This window comes from Pongo pygmaeus, chromosome 13, assembly GCF_028885625.2.
Source record: "Pongo pygmaeus isolate AG05252 chromosome 13, NHGRI_mPonPyg2-v2.0_pri, whole genome shotgun sequence".
NCBI lineage: Eukaryota > Metazoa > Chordata > Mammalia > Primates > Hominidae > Pongo > Pongo pygmaeus.
Genome location: NC_072386.2, coordinates 111,774,117 through 111,799,302, shown reverse-complemented (window position 1 = coordinate 111,799,302; position 25,186 = coordinate 111,774,117). Strand labels below are relative to the sequence as shown.

Here is a 25,186-nt window from a genome sequence, read left to right as displayed (position 1 = left end):
CTGCGCAGTAGCTCCCCCAAGAGGCGAGGACACGCGACTGCGCTTGCGTATACGCGCTTTCCACCTTCCCTCCAGGCGTGAGCGCCCGTGGGGCGGGCCTCAGCGGCGGCGCGACAAGTCCAGAGGTGAGGGCTGAGGAAGGGGCGTGGCTAGCGGGCCGGCCTCGGCCACCCTCTTCCGGGCTCCGCCAGCTGCGCGCGCATCTTCTCCCCCTTCTTTTGTGGTCCGGCCCATTGCGAGGGTGACAGGAAACCCTGTGCAGGGAGCGCCGCCATCTTGGACCAGCCCGAGGAAGATCCTGAGGGAGCCACAGGAGCAGTCACCGCTGCCACCGCTACTGCCGCTACTGCTGCCGGCGCGTCTGCACCTCTCGGCCTGCCAGTGTACCTGCCGGGGCCTCGGCCGACCGCCCCCGCCCCCTCTCCCGCTGTGTCCGCACTCCTGTTCTTGGTCCTGACGCCCCCCTCCCGCCCGGAAAGCTGCCCAGCCACCAGCAACCCCCCAGGTAACCCGGGCCTTCCGCAGTGTCCGGCCGGCTGATACCTCCTCGCGCCGGGTCCTTCAGAGGGGCGTGTGTGGCGACGGCAGAGACCGGGCCGCAGGCGGGCGGCGCCCCGGGGCCAGGCCCCGTCAGGCCGTGGCTAGCCCGTGGGTCGGCGGTGAGCGCCGCGGCGCCGGCCTGACAGGACTCCCGGGCGGGGGCGGAGGTGTCCCCTGCGCGGCTCCGGCCAGAGCCTCCTGCCCTTCCCAACCGGCGGGGCGCTCCGAGGCGTTCAGGGAAGGGTGTGTTCCGGCCTCGCCTTCCCCGCCTTCTCGGCGCGGCTGGGCAAAAGCGCATCTCCCGCGGGCCCCCCTCTCCTCGCCGCTGTTCCCCGCGACCGCAGCCCGCCCCCGCAGGATGTACCTACGCGTGTCTCGCCGCCCTGCAGCTCGCAAGCCCCAGACGTGGCGGTCCCGTCCCGTAGGCCGCGTCTGGCTCTGAGTACAAAGGCAGCTCTTCGCAGCCCTCTCGGCGTCTCGGGGCAGCTCCGGTGTCCTTGTCAATGTGGGGAGCCCGGCCCTGCAGCCGGGCCGGGGCCGGGGTCTGGGTCTGTGCGCCTGTGCTTGCGATGTCCTGGTTTTGGTGCGTTCCTATGAGGCCCGTGGACAGCCTCTACGGCCCTGAACCTACAGAGCATCTAGAAATAAGAGAAAGTTGTGGCATTTCTAGAATCTAAGAGAAGACGACAAGAGTTGGAGTGTTTTCAGCATTTTAACTGTGGGCCAGGTACATATTTAGGTGTCTTTATACGTATTTATCTTGCCCCGCCTAGCCCTCGGAGATAAGTTGTCTCCACTTCCTAAGTGAGGAAACTGAGGCCTAAAGTTGTGATGTGTGTCTGGCTGATGATGGTACATTACAAACTGGCTTCGGCTCACACTGTGGCTGGTGGTTTCTGTACTACACTCAAAAATTAGACTAGGGTTACAGACATGACCATTTATAATGTAGTTACAACTTAATTCCTTTTTTACTGTGTTCGCATTGGATGACAGCTGATTACCCTTTTATGACCTAAAGTCCATAAAGTCAACCACTACACTGGCAAATCCTCATGCTTACAAACCCCAAAGGAGAGATGCCAGGATTTCAGTTTCATATTTGAAGAAGAAACGGGTTCCAAGAGGACAGGTGCCTTCCTGGTGACCCCACAGCAAGGGTCAGAGCCCAGATTTGAACTCTTGCAAAGTTTACTGCTCATTTCGCTACTATCCCAACTGCCTTAAAAAAATTCTTTTATTTTTCTAAGGTAAATATTGTAGAGGAACAGCTGCCTTTTATTTAGATTTGATTGTTGAGGACAAACTTGACCTTGCAGTAATCCAGCTCCTACCCCTTTATTCCCCCAAGCCTTTCCAAATTTTTTCTTCCAAGTTCTGTTTAGGCAGTTTTACTTGATCATGCCTAGAGGAATGTCGTGGTTAAGAGTTTTGGAGTCATACTGTCAAGGGTTCCCCCTCCACTACTGCCACTTCCTAGTTAAGTGATCTTAAGCAAGTTACTTAACCTTTCGGACTCAGTGTCCTTATCTATAAAGGGGATAATTGGACCTGCATCTTAGAGTTGTTGCTAGGATTAAATGAGGTTTAAAGAAAGCCCTTAGCACGTTGCTTGGCATATAGTAGATCAGTGCCTGTAACAGTGCCAGGCACATAGTGGGTGTTTAATATCTTTTGAATGAATGAGAGAGGAGCATAGCTTTGGAGAGCTACATGTAGAGTTAAACCTGGGCCTTAATTCTAGCTCTCCATTTAGTAGTAGTATGACCACGGGTAGATACTTCAGTTTCCTTATTTGAAAAATGAGTTTTTAGGATTAGAGACTGTTTATAAAGTAGCTGGCATGTGTTAGGCCCTCAATAAATGGCAGTTATTGTAAAGACGTAAAACCTTAGATTATAATAGCTATTTAAAAATTCCTTGAAATTAAAGCTACATCTTATAAAGTTGTTGCTTTTTTTGTATTACAGTTAAACTTTATCATTGTTGCATACTTCAACTTTGCAACAGAATTTGGAGTGTTCATTTTTATCACTATCAAATATCTTTGCATAGTTACAGTAAGATATTGTGCTAGTGGAGGAAACTTGATTAAGGTAAATAAAATGTGAAAACTTGGGCTATTGAGAGATGTTTCATGTTTTTTAAAAGAGGCTCGAAACATTTTTATGTGGTAAAAAATGCCAGGCATGGCTAAAGACAACAGTTTGACAAATAGAAGTATTAGAGGTACTGTACTTGACTTTTAAAAAGCTGCTTATTGTAGACAATTTTAAATATATACAAAATAAAGTAGCATACTGAGCATTCATATACCTATCAGCCAGTGTCAACAGTGATCAGTCTTGCTTCATCAATATACACTTGCCTCCTCCCTGCCAAATTATTTTGAAGCAAATCTCAGACACAATATCAGTAGTAAAATTTTCACTATTAATCCTTTTAACTTTAGCAGTAAGTGCAGGGGTTTTTTTTGGCTTTTTGGTTGTTAAGTGCTTTCTTTCTGTGAACAGAGATCCAGTATTAGAATACTTTATTTCCTGTATATAGAAGATCATCGAAGTTACTTTTCTTGCCACATTAAGCAATCCAGCTTTTTAAAATCATTCACATTATTTATATAAAAGTGACATTAAGTATATTGTCAAAAGTTAGGTTTTTTTTTAAGTGAGTGGGCTATTTGTACTACTGTTGAGGAAATTGACCACTTATTTTTATTAGATTAGATTATTAGATTAACTACAGAAGTTTTATCCACCTGACTGACAAATCAGGTAGTAGTGGTCCATTTTAGTGGGCCTCTGAAGCAAGTCAGCATGCTTCTGTTCTTGAGTTCCACGAAGGCAGAGACAGTGTTGGCTTTTTTGATCATCGCTATCTTGCCAAAGCCTGGCACAATGCTTTGTGCTTAGTAGATACTTAACAGATATGTTTATATTGGAACCACAGAAGCAGTCCGTCTCAGCTCTAGTATTTTTAACAAAACGTCGTGCATGTTAAAAAACAAACAGAAAAAACTTATCAATGGAAATACCAAGGATAAGAATTAAATTACCTGGAATATTTAGTGGGTTGCTTTTCCCTTGTTATGTCTTGGATCAGCTATGTAAAAATTATACAGTAACATCATAGGTTCTAAGGAGTAGAATAGCTGTATAACAGTTTTTAAAATCAGAGCAAACAGTAAGTAGTTAAGCTATTAAAAAAACCCCAAAAATATGCCCTCTACTATTGAGTGTTGGTTTTTTTATTTTGAGGCCAGTCGTATTATTGGCTTCATAAGATATTCCTCTTATTATCAGTAAATGCGGAAATAATGTTGGGAATGTTATGAGTGGGAGATTTGTTTGTTTTTGTTTGGGTATTCTTTAACCTGTATTAAAATTACATAGAAAAGTGCTTTTGAATTATTTATCGGTAGAGAACATTTTATTTTTAATTCATTATAATAAGTCAGTGCAGGGATATATAAAGAAAAGTTAATAATACCTCTCTTCCCTTTTTCTCCTGTCCATGTGTTTTTCACAATTTGGTGTGTATTCCATATTATATGAATATAGGGTTGAGTGTGTGTGTGTGTGTGTGTTTGAAAGTGGGGTATGCTATTGCATAAAACTCTGCAGCGTGTTTTTTCACTTAACAAAATCACGGATGTATTTCCAGGTTAGTGCATATCGATCAAAATGGTTTCTAAACTAGATGGATATTATTTTGTAGTATAGATGTACTTTATTCAGTCATTTCCTTGCTGATAGATTATTTCCAGTTTTTTGCTGTAAAAATGGTGCATTAAATGCACTAATACCTGTAGCCTTACGGGCTGAAGCTTTTGTATATGTAGGATACTTTCTGGGCCAAAGGATGATTTGGATTATTGTTAAGATTTTTAAATATACTGATTACTTTCCAAAATGTTGGCACGTTTCCACAAGCGGTATGTATGGAGCTCCACAAGCAGTATGTAGGTACCTTCACATGTGTACCTACACATTTCAAAACTAGTCGTTTATATGTCTGTGTAATCTAAGAAAGGTGTCTGATTCAGTAAATAGAAACCATGCATTCTATTTTTGTCACAACAATAATTAGTGTTTAATATGTGTTCAGTAACCATTTAGATCTAAATGTACTGACATGAAAATGTGTTCAGTAGCCATTTAGATCTAAATGTACTGACATGTCTATGATTTTGTTGAGTGAAAGAAATATGCAGAATTTTATAAGATGGCATACCCCATTTTAAAATACATTTTTCACCTTAACAGTGGTGAAAATGGTGGTGAAAAATGGTATGTTTTCACAGTGGTGAAATGGTATGTTTCCACAGTGGTGAAAACTGGTGTGTTTCATGTTCAGGAGATGAGGTTGAGAAATCCTTTATTAAAGCAATATTAAGCGTATTAATATTTTTAAGGAGTCAGTTGAATACATGGCACAATTGTTAGTGTTTACTATGAGTTTAGTAAATACTTCTCTTGGCGGCAAGGGTAGTTTATAGCTAAATTTTACATGCACTAATATCCTTCCTCTTTCTCTGATTTTTATTTTATCAGTCTACCTCTACATGCCTGAAATAAGCTAATAATACCTTAGAGAAAATCATGGTCTTTGGAATCAGGCCTGGGTTCAAGTTCTAGGTCTACCATTTACAAACTTTATAACACTGGCCAAATGAGTGAATTTCTCCAAACCTCAGTTTCTTCAATTTTTTGCATGGACATAATGATAATGACTGCAGAGTTGTGAGAATTAAGTAAGAATTATAAAAAGTAGTATAGATCATTACATGGTTTACTATCAAGTGTCCTCAAGAAACTTTTTCTAAGTAGATGAATTATAGTATTATAAGTTAGTATTACTAGTATTACCAGTCATTTATATCTATAAATTCTGACTGCAGTGCATCCTCTGAATGTAATTCATGTATCTTATTCAGAATATTAAATTATAATTAAGCGAGTGAATACTGCAGAGCTACATGGTACATCTCATAACCATGTGGAGGAGGCACGACGGTGGAGAGGGCAGGATGGTGTGGTGGTTAAGAGGGGAGATCTCTGCAGTTAAAACAGTCCTAGGTTCAGTACAGACTTGGCTGTGTGACCTGGGCATGTTACCTCTTGAGTCTGTGTCCTCATCTGTAAAATGAGGATAATAATTAACTATGTTATAGGATAGTAGTAAGGATTAAATGAAATTGTATGTAAAATATTTAGCAAATTGCCTGGCATATGTCAAGTACCCAATAAATAGTAACTAACAATTGTATTTCTTATTAGTTTGCAAATTGTTGATTATGTGTTAAATGCCTGTTGTCTAAATATGTAGTACTTTTTTTCCTTTAAAGGCAATAAAGATCTTTTACTTACATATGAACTTGATTCGAATACTTTTTGTAAAGTGTGGAATAAAGTGAATTTTAATTGTCCCGGTAGTTGTATATAAGTTATAGAATATTACCAAGATTTTTTTTTTTCATTTATGGGGATTGTAATGTTAAGTGGGCTCATGTTTTCAGAGTTTGAACTAGACCAGCATTTCTCCTTTTTTTTAGACTCAAGAGTTCTCTAAAACAAAAGTACTGTTAAATAATAGGGGAAGAATTTTTTCCCTTCCAAAGTTAGGTAAAAATATATTCCTCACCTTAACAATGGTATGTTTCATGTTCAAGAAATGAGACTGAGAAATCTTTTGTTAAAGCAACATTAAGCATATTTATTATTTGAATATAATTCTACTGCAAATACTTTTGACTGAAATGTATTAGTATCAGTCAACTATGGAAATATATTTAAATCTAGACAGTGTCTTCTTAGAATAAGAAAGGGAAGACCTGTTGTGAGTGTTGGTGGCTACAGTGTTAGATGTTTTCTGCCTTTGTTTACTGAAATTAGCAAGTTTGAGTAGTTTTCCTTTAATTCTGCTTTTATGGTTTTTATTTGTAATTTTTAAAGAAACGAGCAAGAAAAATGTGTGGTGTGGTGAGGCAGAGCCCTGGTATTCAATCTGAAATAGTGATCATTTCTTTTATTTGGAAGTAGTTTCTACTATATGAATGTTTGTAATTTTAAGATACATTTTCAAAATTAGTTATCTCACATTTAATGAATGTATGATAATTAGCAAGTACACAAATTAGTACAACTAAAATTGGGTCACAATTTTATGATAGTCTTTAAAGCATTTGAAGTAGAAATTTGGGATTGTTAGAAGTCATAGCTTTAACATAAAATAGAAGGAGCAAAGTATGTACAGCTACAACCTTTAGTTAGAAGAGGGAAAGAAATTAGGAAAATCAAGGGAGAAGAGCACAGAAGAGACAGTAATTTGAAGGTGACTTAGTGATTACTTTTACCCAGGTTTGAATGGGGAAAGAATTTAGAATAATTAAAAATTGATTAGAAGAGTCTGGGAAGAATTCAGGTTAAGAAGTTAATAATCTTTAAATATTTTTAATGTAAGAGATTACTTTTCCCCCTTGTGTTTGGCATCTGGTTCAGAGATCAGGTAAATAATCCAGACCAATTTTAGTCTCAGGACCAAGTTCATTCTTAAAAGTTTTGAGTCCCTAGTGCCTGGAAAAGGGAATAAAGTTGTTGTGATGTTCAAAATCAGTTAATCTAACTAGAAAAACTCCCTTTCCTGAAAGAACTGGTTAAGGGAGTTTTCTGTGATGCAGGAGACTGATTATAAATGTGTTAGAACATGCCAAACTGGAATGGGTAACAAGGCTTCTACTTTCACTAAATGTAATACAGATAGCTAAGTGAGAAGACTGTAGTGTGTGGAAGTGATTAATACTTTACTGTAATTAACAACTTCCTCTTCCCTTATAATAATACACTTGTTTTAAATATATATTGTTTCTATGGGTTAAATGTTATTAATTATATAGAACTTTTGCTTGAAATATTGTATATAGTAAGGTGGTAATTTCAGTAAATAAATTTCTCCAGTCATATTAAATGTCTGGCTTGTGTAATGTGACATTGACAGAAACACTAAAACCAGGCTTAAAAATACTGTAAGTCAGATTTTTTTAAATGGGTGAAATCTTCATATGTATAAATAATTTTTGTCTTAAGCTGAAAGCTGGTTTGAGAATAAACTTTATTGAAAGTTATTACCAGTTTTACAGTTCACCCCCTTGTTTCTCTCTAGGACCTAGCACTGTGTCTTACACATTCAGATCATTCATTTGAATAAATTGGAAAGTTTTTTGTTTTCTTTTTAAGTAGAAGAGAAATTAGAATTCTTTAGGTTAAGTCTATTTGAGGGTAAGAAATGGGCTGTGATCTTTTGAAATATCTTCTAATACACAAGCTTTCAAATTTTGCAACCATAAGTACAATTTTATGACATTATTTCTTTCAGTCCCTAGAATAGTGTATGGGAAGCACTTACTATGTTGTTAATCTGGCTGGGCCCAGCAGTGGCTCATGCCTGTAATCCTACCACTTTGGGAGACTGAGATGGGAGGAACGCTTAAGGCCAGGAGTTCAAGACCCAAGACCAGCCTGGTCTTCAAAAAATGTGTGTGTGTGTGAGATAATGTGCAAGTCCTGTATTAGGTTGAGCTGTATGAAAATGCCAATAAACATTGACTTGAAAAATCTATAGGAAGAACAGTTTCATGTGATTCAGTCTAGTTCCAACATTGATTTGGAAATCATACGATTGCTCTTTGCTCTGCTAACTGTTGATTTAAAGTAGAGTAAAAACGTTGTTTTGTGTTTATAAATTAAGTGGTTCCTTTATATACCATTCTGTTTAAAATCAGAGTTCTGAACAAGTAGATCATTAGTAACTTACTTGATCAGTTAACAGGGAAGGGGACTTTAAGGGGAGAAGAGACTATTTATAGTGATGTTTAACTTAAATACATAAAGATTTTTTTGTTTGACAATTTTCAGATTAATACTTATTGGATTTTTTTTAAATTATACTTTTAAGTTCTAGTGGATATTAAGTGAAATATTGGAGTTTTGGTATAAATGGTTTCTTATATTTCTGTGGATAGCACATGAGAATGTGTAAGCATCATTCATCCAAGAGAATTTGTGTATTTGATCAGTTTATGAAATGCAGTTTTATTTTGACTTACTGTAACCAACATTTGTTTGTATTCAGTGTCCTTTTCTACCTTTAAAGGATACAGTGATCTGTTTGAATTACTTGTATATGCTTCCCTTCTGAAGTAACAGAGATTTCTTTGTTTTTAGTGCCACCATGGCAACTGCACCATACAACTACTCTTACATCTTTAAATATATTATTATTGGTAAGTTTATTTAACTTACACTCTTGTTCCCAAAAGAAGGTTAACATACAAAATATTTATATGTTAATACTTAAACAGTACCACTTCAGGAGTGAGTGATTTTCTTACTGTAAAACTAAAACTCCTTTTATAAGATTTATTTTTGCATTAGCAACGCAGCTTTTGCATTGTGGCCATGGATATTTCTGTGGTACAGTGCTGGTGGGTACCTTGTGAAGTGATGTTCATTGTTCTTGAAGGCTGCTTGAAAGCTTGTTGATGCTAGGAAGTATCAGTGTTTCAAGGAGTGTAGAAACATTCCTAAAATACTGTGAAAGCTCTCAGATGCCCCTGGGTTTCCGTTATAAGGAAAAATTGGTAGAGAATATTGTTTGATTCCAAATCAATTGTGTAATATATATAAAATATAGTATTTTTCTTAATTGGTATTTTTTTTAAGTTTCAAGAAGGTTTTGCTCAAATTAAGTCTTAATGCTATTTATCCAAACATAAAACTACACTTGAAAGTACATGTTTTTCAATGAATTGTTCACATTAGAACAATTTGCTTTCATGTTGAACTTAATGTGTCCTTTCTAATGTTTCCTTCATCAAGGGTTAACATTGCTATAGTACAGTCAGAGATGACATCTTTTCTCCTGGGGTTTTCATGTAATGCAAATTCTTTTCTTTCATAGAATAATACAAGAAGTATAAGACAGGGACCTAGTGAATCAAGCTTCCAGAACTCAGTTTGTTATTTCTGCTTGTTACATGCTACCCCATTTGTCACTTTTTGAAATTTTTTGTTTCTATGCATGAGTTAAAGGAAAAAAACAAAACAAAACAAAAACATAAAATTTTGAAACAGCTCAAAGTAAAAAAATTCCATTAAAAAAATAAGCACTTCTCAGCTGGTGGCTATTTATTAACAGTAATAATTTACAGCCAAATTCTGTCCCTGCTGAAGATTTGGGAATAATATTCCATTTGTGTCTCACAGTGAAAACTTTTGAATCATTATAAAGTAGGAAAATAAAAATTTGTTAAGTGTCCCAGAAACTTGTGATATGTTATATGGTAAGGAATATAGCAGTCATTGCATAAAATTGAGAAATGTAATTGCCACCTGAAACTTCTTTTTTTTTAAACAGGGGACATGGGAGTAGGAAAATCTTGCTTGCTTCATCAATTTACAGAAAAAAAATGTAAGTTCAATACATGAGGTAAACATTAATAGTTTTCTTTATCACCATGTTTCTACTTTTTAGAAAGTGTCATTTTCAGTGTACTTCATGCATTTAAATATAACCTTTCCCTATATTTGTACTTTTTTTTAAATGGGTACAGACAAAATGAAATATGCCAGCATATTTTAGTGTTGATTTTTATACACATTATATAATGTGATTCGCTTGTTTTGATTTCTTGATGTTAAAATAATTTTTAAAAATACATAAAATAATGTCAAACTTAATTTTTTTATTCTCTGACTTTCTGTTACAGGAATTAATTATCTTATTAGGAGAAATTTGCTGCATGTATCATTTGTTAAATAACAGATTTGAAATACTTAAAATGGAATTCTTTCTACTCTTTCTTGGGCGATAGAAGGGACCAATGTGTTGTAACTGATATGCTAAATATAGTTGAAAGTGTTTCTGTATAGTTGAAATTATTTCTTTGACATTTTTGTGCTGCTTACCACAGAGGTTTGATGTAACATTTTATGAAGTGCCCAGCAGTCTGTGTCCTTGTACTGGAGAATGGTGGGTTTAGGTTTTAAGTGGCCTCATTATAAGGAAAGGACTAATAAATTTGTTCATTGGCTTAGACATATATAACTTGTCATCGTATAATAAGTAGTATATGTTAGCCAGGTGTGGTGTCTCGTGCCTATAATCCCAGTAGTGCTTTGGGAGACTTACGTGGGAGGCTTGCTTGAACCCAGAAGTTGGAGGTTACAGTGAGCTATGCTTGTGCTACTGCACTCCAACATGGGTGACAGAGCAAGACCCTGTCTCTAAAATATATGCATATATATATAAAACATGCTGATTTTCTTTGAGACACTGATATTTTCTGGGATAAGAATCTGTTTAACTAACAACTAGGGTACCAAGACCATTGATTGATCTGTTACAGATAATGATTGTAACAAGGCTAAATGGTACAATGTTGATATTGTGAAGAATTAATTAAAATCCTTATTTTTTACTTAGCAGATTATTTTAGTCGAGGGGTTAGCAAACGGTGGCCAGTGGGGCAAATCCAGTCACTGCCTGTTTTTGTGAATAAAATTTATTGGAATACAACCATGCCTGTTTTACATATTGTCTCTGTCTGCTTTTATGCCTCAGTGGCAGAGTTGAGTAGTTTGTGGCAAAGACCTTTTGACCTGCAACATTTAAAATATTTTCTGCTTTGTCCTTTCTAGAAGTTTGCTGACCCCGATTCTAGTACAGTCACATTTCCCTGACTTCTTACTTCTGAGTGTTTGTTAATTTTTTTTTTAGCGGTAGCTTTAGTCTATTTATAGCCTGTAAGTATTAGTAAGCCATTTGCTTATTTAGTGGATTTTCCCCCTCTAGGCTTAATTTGAAGTTTTCTGAAAATTGGGCTATTACTTTTTTTCCTCCCTAACAGTTATGGCTGATTGTCCTCACACAATTGGTGTTGAATTTGGTACAAGAATAATCGAAGTTAGTGGCCAAAAAATAAAACTGCAGATTTGGGATACGGCAGGACAGGAGCGATTTAGGGCTGTTACACGGAGCTACTACAGAGGAGCTGCGGGAGCTCTTATGGTCTATGATATCACTAGGTAAGAGATAATTTTTCAACCTTCATATGGGGAAAATAAATCTACTTTGGGCATTTTTTAAAAAAATGGACTTAGGCATTTTTTTTAGTTTGTAATTGTATGACTGTGAATGAACTTACTTGTTTTTTATGGTTTCTTAAGTTGCCATGTAAAACTTGATATATAACACATTGATATTTTCCGAAAGTTTTTATGACTGAAGAAAAATTTAGGGAGATATCGGGTGAAGCTAATAGAAGCATACAGTTCTGAAAAGCATCTTCAGTTGAATGATTTGAGGAGAAATAATATTTTATATAAAATGTTCTTTTAAGTAGAAAGCAAGCAACTCACTCTTGGGACTTACTCTATTTAGTCTCTAGTGTTAAAGTTTACACCTCTCAAAAGAAGGCCAAGCAAAGAGTTTTGCTAATCCAGCATGGTAGATTATAAAAAATTTTATGCTTGCATCTGAAGGTGTTTGAGTATTTATTTACTTATTTTTTTTTCTCTTAAAATGGATAGAAATGACTTCAAATACTACATGCAGTAGGTTTAAATTTATTTCAACATGACTGTTTCTGGAATTCCAAAGCACTTGATGTAAAGTAATAAAACTACTGTACATAAAGGTTTGACTTTGGAGAACATGGAAAACTGTGCCACTTGATTAGACCCTGCACTGTTTGTCTACTGTAAGCTAGAAAATGAACTGGATCCCCTTTCGTGTTGATGTAAAGTGCCAGTCAAAAGCAATGTGACTGTTTCTTGGGGGTAAAGATGGGTGAGTGGGACTAAGTGATAATTAAGAGTTTAAAGCATATTTCCTTTCGGAAAATGCCTTATAAGGTTTCCTCTTGATGTGTCATAATGTGCATTAGCATATTAAGACTCCGGGAGGTTCTGCAGTAAGAAATTCTTTGCTGTATGACTTTATTTAATTTGGTGTTTCCTAAGCTTATTTTATTGAGGAACACACTTTGGGAAATGCTGCCTTAGAATAAAGATACTGACTAATTATAATTATAGTGCCTAAAGTTTTCAGTAAATTCTAGAATTGGGTGGCCTCAGAGGGAAACAAGCCTTAATGCCCTTCATTATAGCCAGGCAATCAGTGATATGATCAAGAGTATTATGGGAAGACTGTTAATAAACCTGGCTGCCTACACAGAACTGTCTAATTTTATAAGGAATGCATTTCTGAGGACTTCACATAATTAAAAACTCAATAAAATTTAAGTATGGTGATGTGTGCTAAGAATATTGTTTTTGCTTTTAAGCATATCTTTTAAGCATAGTTAACTTTTGGTAAAATCTGTGTCTATTCAAGTCATCAAAAAAAGTACTTCAGCTGGGAACAATCAGAACGTACATCAACTGATGAATGGATAAACACTGTGATATATCCATACAATGAAATGTTACTCAGCTATAAGGAAGAAGGAAATACTGATACATGCCACAACATAGATGAAACTTGAAAACATTATGCTAAGTGGAAGAAACCAGACATTAAGAGACGCATACTGTATGATTTCATTTACGAAATATCGAGAATTTATATTCTGGTTAATTTGTAGAGAAAGAAAGTGGATTGCCAGAGGATGGGGAGTGAGTGACTTCTAAGTGAGTTCAGAGTTTCTCTTTGGGGTGATGAAAATGTTCTAGAATTAGATAGTGGTGATCAGTGCGCAAGTTTGTAACTATCCTTAAAACAACTAAATTACATACTTTAAAAGGATAAGCTTTATGATATGTTCATTATATTGTAATAAAAACTGTTACTGGAAAAGAGGTAGTACCCCAGGCTTTAGTCAGGTGCTAAAGTGATACTTTATAGTGACTTTGATGTTGCAGTCATGACACCAATTTTTTTCTGTTACTCTTTGACATTTTACAAACGTAGAAGTCCCTTTTTATTTTTGTCATTAACTCTCATTGTTACAGGGTGCTTTTCTAAATTGACAGCGTAGCCAGTCGTGACAATTGTTTTGCTATAACATTTTGACATATCTAGTATTTTAGCACTTTTTTTAGTACTAGTACCACCAATTAATATTTGAATAATATTTATTTATAGATTTAAAATTATAATGATAGTGAATTTTAAATTAATAACGATTACCAGAATCATTGGCAGAAGTTATGGTACTTGTAAGTAATATGGTTTATATGATCTTGGTACTAGGCTTTTCTGTGTACTTCACTCTCCGTGTCAGCTTTGAAATTTTAAAATTCATCAAAGTCAGTAGAAATGTTCAGACTTGTTTAAGGTTTATGCATGAAGTAGTAAAACATACCTGTTGTGTAAAGTCAGGGTATGCCAGTAATACAAATATCAAACACAGATAAGGCTTGTGCTTTTTAAAAATGATATTTTATCATTGTTTACTTAGAAAATTCTAAAACATTGGGGGGAAAGGGGCTATTTTGATATATATGACTTTTTTTGACATCTAAGTGGTGATTTATGAATAATATGTAACACAATAAAAGTCTGACTAAGGAGTTCTTTTCAGTTCTCATTGGGAAAGAACTATATACTTTGAATAACAAATTTTCTATGAGAACTGGCAGGTAGAGATCATGAAATATATTCACAGGACTAAACTAGAAACACTTAAAGGACATGTGGTATTTGTAAAAGAGTTCTAGGCCTGGTTTTGACACCAGTTAAGTCTTTATGGGCTTCCGTTTCCTCACATGTTAAACAAGTAAGATAGACTAATATTCTGTGAGTCTATAAATCAGAAACATTTTTAACCTCAAAAATGTTATTATCTTTGACCCCTTTGGTAGATTCTACTGTGTATAATATTACAAATATTTGGGTTTGTTTACTTATCTTAGAGCTTACTTGGCTAGTGCAAATGAGCCTATGAGTTTTTAAACTCTTGCTTGGAGAAAGTAGAAAAATAGGACAGTTAGAATTCCAGAATGATTTAGCTGCCTGATAGATAAGAGTACAAAGTTAGGACGAACTTTTTCACTGATATCTGGGGACTTGAATTCTTGTCAGATGTCTTCAAAGTCAATTTTATGCTGTTATGGTTAGCTTGCTCTTTAAATTATTAAGGAAAGGTGAATTGTATGCCAGCTTATAATAGTGTGACTTGGTTTTTAATGAAATATTAAAGACAAGCAAAAGTGTCTTCCATTAAATGTGTCATGGTTAGGCATTTTGATACAACTTTGTGCTTTGTGATTGAAAATCTGTATGATTTCAAAGTAATTTGAGTTTTGACTCCACATTGGCGTTTCTATCAATTTACTGTGTTGTTCCTTGCTTGCTTATTGGTCTGTTTACGGTATGCTTTTAGGAGTAAACAATTTACTCCTGACCTGTAATTATCAAAGTTGTTGAGTTGTTTATTTAAAAATAATAGGTTTGGCTAGATTTTTGAAAAGTATGCAGTTGTATTTCACAACTACTGTTCTGAGTAACTGGTCAAAGCAAAATTATTATTTTAGGATATGTTGATTAAATATGTATTTTAAATATTGAAGTTTTTTTTTCTATAATTATATGGCAGTCACAAATTTAAACTTTTATTTTTGCAGAAGAAGTACATATAACCACTTAAGCAGCTGGTTGACAGATGCAAGGAATCTCACCAATCCAAATACTGTAAGTTAAATGGCATCTTATTATGCAGAAAATTTAAGAACTAAGCTAACCCAAAAAGGGAAGCCATTTACTGGTGAGATTTTTGTCTTCAGGTACTAAGAATGAGAGAATTTTTATTGTATTCTTCAATTAGTTGAAGAAAACCTAACAGTTATTTTTCAGTTCTTATTAAACCAGGTTTTGCATTTTATTATACCTAGGTTTTTTGTTCATGTTTGTCATTACTATTATGAATGTAGTGGTGATCTCATGTGAAGTGAAGACTATGAAATCTGAAATTATGATTTTAAAAGGGATCTGCATTAATTTCATAAAACTTTAGCATTGGAGGATACTGGGCAAAATGTAGAAGAGATCTTTCTGTACTGTTTCTTACAACTGCATGTGAATCTGCGTTACCTCAATAAAAATTTCAACTACAAGAGGAGAATTAAGGATAAAAATTTCAGTCAAAAATAAAAAGGATTCTATATGTGTTAAAACATTAGCTTCTTAACCAGACTGAGATTATATTTATTGAGATTTTAAAGGCCAGCCACCATGCTAGACTCTGCAGTATACAAAGATAAACATGGATCCTTGGTCCCAAAGAGCTTATAGTCTAGCAGGGAGAGAACCAGCAGGTATGCAGGTAACTGTGCTGCAAAGTAGATTGAAGCATGAATTAGAAATAGAGGGACTGGCACAGTGCTGGAGAGCCTAGGATGATCAGTGCCGTCTGGAGAGAAAGCAGCTTTACAGAGTTTGAGCTGGTCCTTGAGGGGTGAGTGAAGTTTCAGTAGATATTGTTGAGGGTATGCCAGGAACAATGTGAGGAAAGACACACTGAGCTGTGACTTGAGTTTCTTAGGAACAAGGCTTGTGTCTCACTTGGCTTTATACCCCCAACACTTGGTAGAGGCCTCCTTCAAGAACTGTGTAATCAGTGGTAAGATTAGCTTTTATCAGGAAATGTTGGTTTAATCATATTGAGAGTCAGTTAACATTGTTTGCCTATCATGCTAGGGACTGTGCCTGAAACTTTCATTTCCATTATCGCATTAAACCCAAGGTTTACATACACACCTATAGATGGGTGTTCATAGCAGCTTTATTTGCAGGAGCCCAAAACTGGAAACCTAGGTGTTTCCCAACCTGGCCATTGACAGGTGAATGGTTAAACAGTTCAGAACATCTCTATAGTGGAGTACTACTAAGCCGTACGTAGGAATGAATTCTTTATATATGCAGCAGTTGAGTTGGGTCTCAAGGGCATCATGCCCAGTAAAAAAGCCAATCTCAAAAGTTTATATACTGTATGATTTCATTTAGAAAACATTCTCAAAATGACAAAATTGTAGAGATGGGGAATAGATTAGTGATTGCCAGGGATTAGCAAAGGGGGTGGAGGGTGGTAGTGGTATGACGACATAGAGGGCAGCACAGAAGCAGTTTCTTTGTAGTGATGGAACAGTTCTGTATCCTGATAGTGATGATGGAGATCTGCACCTGAGATAAAATTACATACAACCACCTGTGCACGAACGCACATGTGCCTGAGAATGTGTAAAAACTGAAATCTGAGTAAGGGCTGGGGATTGTACCAATGTCAGTTTCCTGGTTTTGAGAGTGTATTATAGTTACATAACATCCTACCATTAGGGAAGTTTGGTGAAGGGTACACAGGACCTCACTGTTATTTTTTGTAAGCCTCTGTGAGTCTATAGCTCTTTCAAGTAAAATATTAAAAACAAAACTCATTGTAGAGGGCCCGTGGAGGAGTATAATAAAATTAACCTTCCCGCCCTGTGTCCTTCCTGCCTCATTTATGTACTTTGAAATAGAACCAGATCAGGAGAAAAAAATTGTAGTTTTTCTTAAGTGCTTCATTTTCTATAAAATTGCCCTTGATTTCTGTGTAGAAGTTGTATTCTCTACCATTTTGTTGTGGGCATGTTTTGTATCTCTGTAATTAGCATGCCATTTTATGTCTTCCCTTTCAGGGAGATAAGAAGCCTTATTTGGAGATTCATAGGGAATCAGGAGTGGGGCAGTATTTCTTGTTTTGAGTACCTATCTTATAATGGCCTTATGCTAGTCATTGTGGCTTTACCAGACTTGATTTTTTATAAATTGATGTCCTTTTTAAGTATCATTATTTTATTCTTTTAAAAGATTAATGGATAGTGTATGAAAGTTTCTTCCCCTTCACAGTGGGCACTTTGTCCACACTGTTTAAAGAATGCTCACTTTTGTTGTACTACTTAACTGTCCTTGCATGAGGTTTACATTCAGATCAAAATGATTATTTGGTTTATGGACACACATTTTTGAAAGTGGAAGAGCCAGGAGCTGTAATTTTACATGAAAAAAAAGTTAATGGCTGAAGTGCCTTTTAGTTGAAACCATCCATTCCTAAAGTGTTCATATCTAGATTACCATATTTGTTTGGAAGGGAGAAAAAGGGAAGGATTTTACCAATTGGTGTCAAATAAGCTCATAAATGTACAAAGACAGTTTATCCATAACCCCCCTCCCCACCCCAGGTAAAGGCCAAAGCCCTTTGCTGTTTCCCAAGGGTACATATTTTTTTCTTACAACTTTGCAGAGCTGCCTTTAACTTTGGCCTAACTTCACTTGTATGAGTGGTTCCAAGGTGGATATAGGTGGGTGGGTGATATTTTGCCTTGGATTTGAACTTACTGCATATGTGCCCCCAAACCCCTCCCCTACTCCCAGCTGCCCCTTGTATATACACATAGACGTCTGTTATCAGTTACTGTTAACTATAAACTCAATCCTGTCTAGGGATAGTGTGGGATAGGATAGTATTTGTCTCAAGATCACAGTTTGGGTTTCTACCTGAGATCTAATGTCCTCCTACCACTGACTCACTGAGTGACCTTCAGCAAGTCCTTTTGCCTTATTTGAGCTTCAATTTCCTCACTGGTAGCCTAAAGGAGTTGAACCTAGTGGCTTTCAAACTTTTTGAGGATCTCAGAACTGTTTGAAAATCTGATGGAAGCCATGAATCTTCTCCTCTAGGGAATGCCCACAATTACAGTATTTACAGTATTTCAGGGTATTTACAGATCCCCTGGAGCTTGTCCATGAACCCTTAATAATCTTACTCAGCTATATCGTAATCTTTGGACTAGACCAGGTGTCACCAAAGTATGTATGGCCTATGGGCCACATTCAGCCCACAGCCTGTTTTTGACTGGCTTGTGAACTAAGGATGATTTTTAGATTTTTAAAGGGTTGTTAAAAACAACAAAAAAAAAACCAGCAAAGAACATGTAACAGAGACCATATGAGGCCCACAAACCTGAAGAATATACTATTTATTCTTTATAGAAAGTTTGTCAGCCCCTGGCCTAGATCATTGCTAAGGTCCTTTGTAGTAATGACTTCATGAATCTGTAGCCCTGTCTAGTGGATAATTGCTAGTACTTGGTTTTCTTTTTAGGCCCAGTTATTTTTTCTGTCAGGATTTTTGGATTTCAGAATGCATGGTTGGTTTAAATTACTGCTTTTGTTATAAGGTGTCTTTCTTTTGATCACAAATTAGGTAATAATTCTCATAGGAAATAAAGCAGATTTGGAGGCACAGAGAGATGTTACATATGAAGAAGCCAAACAGTTTGCTGAAGAAAACGGTGGGTTTCTTTAAGACTTAATGGTCACAATTGGGAGAATTATTAAGGAAAGGTGGGATTGACAGTTTTGTGGGTTTTTTTTGCATTTTTTTTTAATGCAGACTCCTCAGAAATCTGAAGAATGAGGAAGTAACAAAATGTGTTTCTATTTCTGTGTGATTTATGTTGGAGCAGTACAGTTATTTAGTGACAAATATACTCTCCACCTCAAACTTACATACTTTTTCATAAAATACTATGGGAGGAGTACTAAAAACTTATGGGAAACTTTTTCAGATGTTACTAAAGAAATGCACTTGTGAGTTAGTTTGAAGTGTCCTAATTATAGTCTGAATTTTATTTTTAGGCTTATTGTTCCTCGAAGCGAGTGCAAAAACGTAAGTGTGACCAAAATATAGATATTTCAATTATATTCAAGTTTCTCAAAGTAGAACCGTATATATGAAAAGTATATAATGTATATACACATATAAAGTACTATCTATAAATGTGTAATGCTTACTGCAGGAAGAACAGCAAACATCTCCTTGCTTCCTTTTTTACATTTCAAAATAATATGAATTTTTGTTACTTAAAAGATTGTACCTTGATTATGCCTGTTGGTAACCCAGGTTAATAAATGAAACTTTGTTTACATTTCAAAAGTGTTTGACTTTTCACAAATGACAGTGTTTGACTTTTCACAAGTGAGGTTGAGTTTGGCATCTCAGACATAAGCTTGGTCAATCTGTTCTTCCTGTAATACTTCTGATCACATTAAAAAGCATGATTTAAGGGAATAGTGTCTACTCAGAAGTATAGTGAACATTTTCTAATTGTTCTTCCATGTCTGCTATTGAACTGTGGTACACCCATCATTGTTCTTCATTTATTAGGCCAAAAATTTCTTGTGGTGAGGAGAGGCTAACCTGTTTTCGTTTAGTCTCAGCTGTGCTATTAGTCCAAAGAAAACTGAATGGAGGTGTTAACGTGGCTAAGCATGATTATGTCACCATCACCCGACTAAAAACAGCTCAGTTCATGCTTGGCTGAGCAGACTATATTATTCTTGGAATTCTTTTCAGCATGTTTGGAGAGATTTCATTTCTGTTTGGAGTATCCTCTCGGTTATCACAGAAATGACCTATCTCAATCGTCATGGTGTGTATTAACATACAGTATTTTAATGATTGCATATAACACATGTAGTTGTCCAAATAGGGTTTGTAGAAAGGGTTTTCAGTACATGTATGTATGTATGCATGCTTTCCATAGAAAGTAGTTTTCCGGTCGGGCGTGGTGGCTTACACCTGTAATCCCAGCACTTTGGGAAGCCAAGGCAGGTGGATCACGAGGTCAGGAGATCGAGACCATCCTGGCCAACATGGTGAAACCCTGTCTCTACTAAAAATACAAAAATTAGCTGGGCTTGGTGGTGTGCACCTGTAGTCCCAGCTACTCAGGAGGCTGAAGCAGGAGAATCGCTTGAACCTGGGAAGGTGGAGGTTGCAGTGAGCTGAGATTGGGCCACTGCACTCCAGCCTGGTGACAGAGTGAGACTCCGTCTCAAAAAAAAAAGGAAAATAGTTTTTCATGTTCTCTTAGCTCAGTGTTCTGGTAATCTCTTATTAGATGACAGTGGTTAAGTTGAAGACATCATGGCAGTTAACTAAAGATTAGCAAAAGGTCAGTGTCTTGTCTTTTGTAGAAAACTGTGGTTCTCCAGTAAAGTTATCAATTGCCTCTTAGGGGAGAGAATGTAGAAGATGCCTTCCTTGAGGCTGCCAAGAAAATCTATCAGAACATTCAGGATGGAAGCTTGGATCTGAATGCTGCTGAGTCTGGTGTACAACACAAACCTTCAGCCCCGCAGGGAGGCCGGCTAACCAGTGAACCCCAACCCCAGAGAGAAGGCTGTGGCTGCTAGTGACCTCTTTGCCGTGGCCCCTCATTTGACCTTTCACCTCTGTCTGTTGGAAGCAGTACTTTTTACTGCCTCATTGTCTTCTGTACATCTTACTGGGTTTAATTAAAAAAAAAAGAAAAAACTCTGTTGTAAAAACAGTTTAACACAATACTAAACTGCTAAACAACTAGATGTAATCAGGTTATCAAAGGCAAGTAGAGTAATAAATCTCTCCTGCATGGTAAATCTAGACTTTTTTTCCCCCTTGTCCTCGTGATAAGTATGTCACCAATATATGATTTAAACTGAGCACTGATGCTGGACTTCATGATTTTTACCCTCCCTTTGGCAAGGCTTTGTCTCACTGTACGGTTTAATTTGGTGATATCTTAAGCCTTTCTTCCCATCCTTAACTGTTCAAGTATGTCTGTTGTAACCAATAAGTTTTATTGCTGTGAAATGACTTCTGATGGTAGAGAAGGGGTTCTATAACTGCTTTTGTTTTGTTTTGGATAAATTTCCTGTTGTGTGGGTGGCATTTTTCTTGACAAGGTTTGCTTCTGTCTTAGCCTCGCACAGGGAAAATATCCATTTATCTTCTCTCTCGTGCTTAATTAATAGCTTTATCTTTTTTTATACCATTTTATCCTTTTCTCTTTAACAGAAAGTAAATATGTATAAAATTTGAAGGAATCGAACTAACAATACATTCTGTGTATATTATTTTAATGAAGAAAATAAATTGATTACTGGCATTGGAACAGTATAAAATACCAGTTTGTACAGTATGACCTATATGTGACCATGTTACTCCCTTCCATTTCACACAAAGAAATAGACACAACTGCAGTTCACAAGTAGTACTGGCTCCACCCCTTGGTGCTGGCAGTGTTTGGGGACATTATGCTGGAAAGAGCTCCTAGCATCAGAGGATTAACACTAGCAGATTCTGTTCCATCTTTGCACTGTTGCTTACCTGCTGATTTTCTTAACTGTTCTTGTGCAATCGACAATGTGCTAACCTGCTTTTCTCTTTTTGTAAACGTTTTTGCATTACAGGCTGCATTCTTGCCTTACTGTATAGAAAAAGAAAAAAGGCTGGGTTTATTATTGCACATTTTAAGCTTTTATACCTTTATCTTCTTGGAATGGTCAGATTCTGAACTGGACAGTCAGAACCACAGGTCTGCTGTTAAGGGATTTTAAATTGTGCATTTTTAACCCTACAGTGAAATAAGATATCCCTGTGTTCACAGTATGAGGGGCTGTTTTATGTCATGTTGGCATAAATTGTTTCGTAAAAGGGAAAGTGTTTTTAAAGGTGTTTCAGTGCTTGTGCTGATACAAAAAGTTATTACTTTGCACCAGGTGGTTTGGCCACTGAATTAATACTGTATAGCAAGATAAACAATCTTATTTCTTTGGACAACAAACATGTTTTATTAAGTTCTTCATTTCTGTTTATTTTTTTTATTGCGTTTATGATTCAGTGGCTGGGAATTGAGAATTTATTTGAAGTAGAACAGGTAACACCTCAGCGTACTATAGAAAATGCACTCAGCTCAACTGCTGTGTTTAAAATACACATTTTAAATCCCTCTTTACAGACACTAACATAAAAGTACATCTTTCTGGGTTGTAAACATGTGGTAGTACCAGAGTATTGTATAGTCAATGTTAAATAAAAGCCAAAACTGGAATGTGCAGAAAATAGGCTTTGGTTGATTTGTGGATTTATTTTTATTTTTGTCTTTGTTTAACTTTTTTAAAAATAAGATTTCTGGAGTAGATTGGTATATTCTGTTAAAGACATACAGTGATCCATTTTGCTTACACTGTTGCATCACAAGGGACTCACCCAGGGACCATGACCTGCTGGTGTGTGTGTATATTTACAAAAACAAAACAAACCAACCACCCATTGGGATATAAGGTAGCAATCACAAACTAAAGACTGCGGCTTGTTGAGGTGCAATACCCTGACTCCCAAAGTTAGTTACAGTGGGTTTTATTGTTTTTGTGACCGAAGGATTTATTCAGACTGCTGTACTCTTCATTTGATGTAACAAAATGCTATTAATCTAAATATTTGTAAATAAAGTACCTGTATCTAGATTAAATTAAAATTGGTTGCATTATTTTCTGAACTATAATAGGGTTTTTCTTTAGGTGAACAATTTGATGTGTCATCAGTTTTTCTTGCAGCACTGTCCATATTCATTGTATAAAGAGAGGTCTACATATGTAGCATATAAAACCACATCACTAAGTAATAGAGCCACGGTTTTATTCTTGTGTTTACATTACCCTTGAAATGTTTTCAGTCAACCTTTTTCAGTGTAAGATCAGCACATTTGGTGGCTGATGCTGTTCTCCTTTGACTGTACTGGGAGCCAGATTCTATCATATGCATGTGTAATCCCCTGTAGTAAACTCACGTGCTCACAAATAGAGCAAATTGTCATATTGTAACATGTGTGTGCCAGACACTGGGCAGTACACTTTGGAAAGAATGTGAAATCCTTTTAATTTTTAATCCATAGCTTACTGCTTGTGCAGTCACCTGCTTCTCAAGGTTACTCATTGCCCTTGGACCTGTGAGGAGGCCCTCAGGTTAGTAATTGGTGCTTAGTACTATTTATCCTTAAATAGGTCTTCCAGTACAATGTTGAAGTCTTTTTTATGGATAATAACGTGTTTGATGGAGTAACTTCTTTTTTTTTTTTTTGGTTGGTGGTTTACACGTAATAGAGGTAGTACAATTTCTTTGGAAAGATGTCTTTTGAAGCCAGCTGTTAAGCTTCATACATTACCTCCCTTCTCAAATTCCGTAAGACAGTAGTTTTGGGGAACTTTTTTGCCTATGTGTCTGCTGTTTTAAGTGTGACTTTAAAAAAAATGAGTGGTTCAGTTCATTCCCTTAAACAGAAGAAAAGAAAGACCAAATAATTACCTTCCATTCCTCTTCATGTGGGAGTATAGAGAGGGTTCATGTGGCATTTTAGAGAAAAGATAATTTATCTTCATTCAACACAGGCCCAGAAAATTGTGTCCCAGAAGGATGTCAGTAATTGTGACTAGGCCAGGCCTTTTAGCATTTTGCTAAGACTTGAAACAAAAAATGTAAATAAAAAAGAAATCGTTTTGTTTTGAAAGTAGATGCCTTCTAGAACTTACTGTGTATTAATAAGTTGTCACTTTAATTGTCTTTATTGTAACTCCATTGATCCCGTATCTTAATGGTCTACTTCTAGCCAAATAACTGTTTTGGAATAAAAAACCTTGGGGGTGAGGGATTACTGCACTGTGCTGTTCTGTATTATAGTAACAGGGTAACATACCTGTTGTGACTCAAAAGCTGTCTAGTAGTGATCTAGAAAAGAGTTCCTGAGAATATTTTAAAACTTATTACATGCTTCCCCCTTGGGAATAATTATGCCAGACTGTGAGAGCAGTTACTATTCTAGTTTTTAAAGAAATGTATACATCATGGAGTTGAGCTGTTAATTATGGTAGTTCAAAATTTTAAAAGGCAACACAATTTGAATTTATCACTGGGTCAGATTCTCCAAGGTACAAAGTTTTCCTGATTTTCCACCAAAGAATATGTTGGCTAAGGAAAGGCATCTGAAGCATAATAGTTTTATAATTGATGTATTTCCAAATGATGAAACCTTCATTGATAAGTATAATGTACTTCAGCCTCCAGGTAAAAGAAAACCACCTGAAAGATTACTTACTTGGAATTAAGGTAAAAATTTGATGGCTTTTCCATAGAATGACCTGTGAAGTGTAAAGTCAGAGGACAGACCCAAGTTGATTGTTATCTTTTATTTTCATATGAAAAATAGATTTTAAGCAAAATTCAAAAATAACTCGACACTATAAATAAAGAGGGCCTTAAGTACATTCTTTTTGTTAATAAGATTTACCAGTTTGTAGGTTCAAATATGCAGTTAAAATCACTGGTTTTTTTAAAAAAACATGTTACGAAGATTAAAAAAAAAAAGGCTCAGCCACATGTTGGTTTAAATTCCCATATGCAACTATTCCCATATGTACTATGTATAAGTGATTTATAAAAACATTGGCATTAATGGTACAGGCAAAGTAAACTACAGTGGAGTTTCAGAATCTCAGTTCACTGCATCTTGATTAAAAAAACCATGTGACATTCCAATTATGAAGTCAGTGAGGTAGTGGAGGTGTTTTCCTTGAATATATTTACACAAGACAGTATTCCTCATCTGGCTGAGGCATTCTTTTCCTACAGTAAGACAAAAGAAAGGATAAATCAAATTCTTGAAACAGTAAAAACAGTCTTAACTAAATGATGCCATGATGGCTTATAGGTAAATTACATACTTGAGTACCTCTCTGGAAAAATGTTTTAAGATGAACCAGTGTATAAAATTCTGAGAGAAAAAATTAA

At 36.4% G+C, this 25,186-nt stretch overlaps 3 protein-coding genes across 21 annotated transcripts in view; 1 reads left to right on the top strand and 2 right to left on the bottom strand.

The window, feature by feature from the left end:
* LOC134737942 (uncharacterized) overlaps positions 1 to 1,742 on the bottom strand; it is a 32,608-nt gene extending 30,866 nt beyond the window's left edge. Inside the window, exons 1-2 of the mRNA XM_063650138.1 lie at positions 1,608 to 1,742; positions 909 to 1,153 (exon numbers count right to left, since the gene is read on the bottom strand). Coding sequence (XP_063506208.1) covers positions 909 to 1,153; positions 1,608 to 1,742 — 380 coding nt within the window. The remainder of the gene's footprint in view (positions 1 to 908; positions 1,154 to 1,607) is intronic.
* RAB14 (RAB14, member RAS oncogene family) lies at positions 221 to 22,880 on the top strand. The gene is made up of 8 exons (XM_054501280.2): positions 221 to 505; positions 8,763 to 8,821; positions 9,955 to 10,008; positions 11,447 to 11,624; positions 15,165 to 15,231; positions 18,782 to 18,869; positions 19,216 to 19,246; positions 20,598 to 22,880. Exons 2-8 carry the CDS (start codon positions 8,770 to 8,772, stop codon positions 20,773 to 20,775), a joined length of 648 nt encoding a protein of 215 aa, XP_054357255.1. The 5' UTR covers positions 221 to 505; positions 8,763 to 8,769; the 3' UTR covers positions 20,776 to 22,880.
* CNTRL (centriolin) overlaps positions 22,532 to 25,186 on the bottom strand; it is a 102,386-nt gene continuing 99,731 nt past the window's right edge. For all 19 annotated transcript variants that reach the window (XM_063649877.1, XM_063649882.1, XM_063649886.1 and 16 more), the window contains one exon: positions 22,532 to 25,021. In XM_063649877.1, coding sequence (XP_063505947.1) covers positions 24,998 to 25,021 — 24 coding nt within the window. In that variant the 3' untranslated portion in view covers positions 22,532 to 24,997. The remainder of the gene's footprint in view (positions 25,022 to 25,186) is intronic.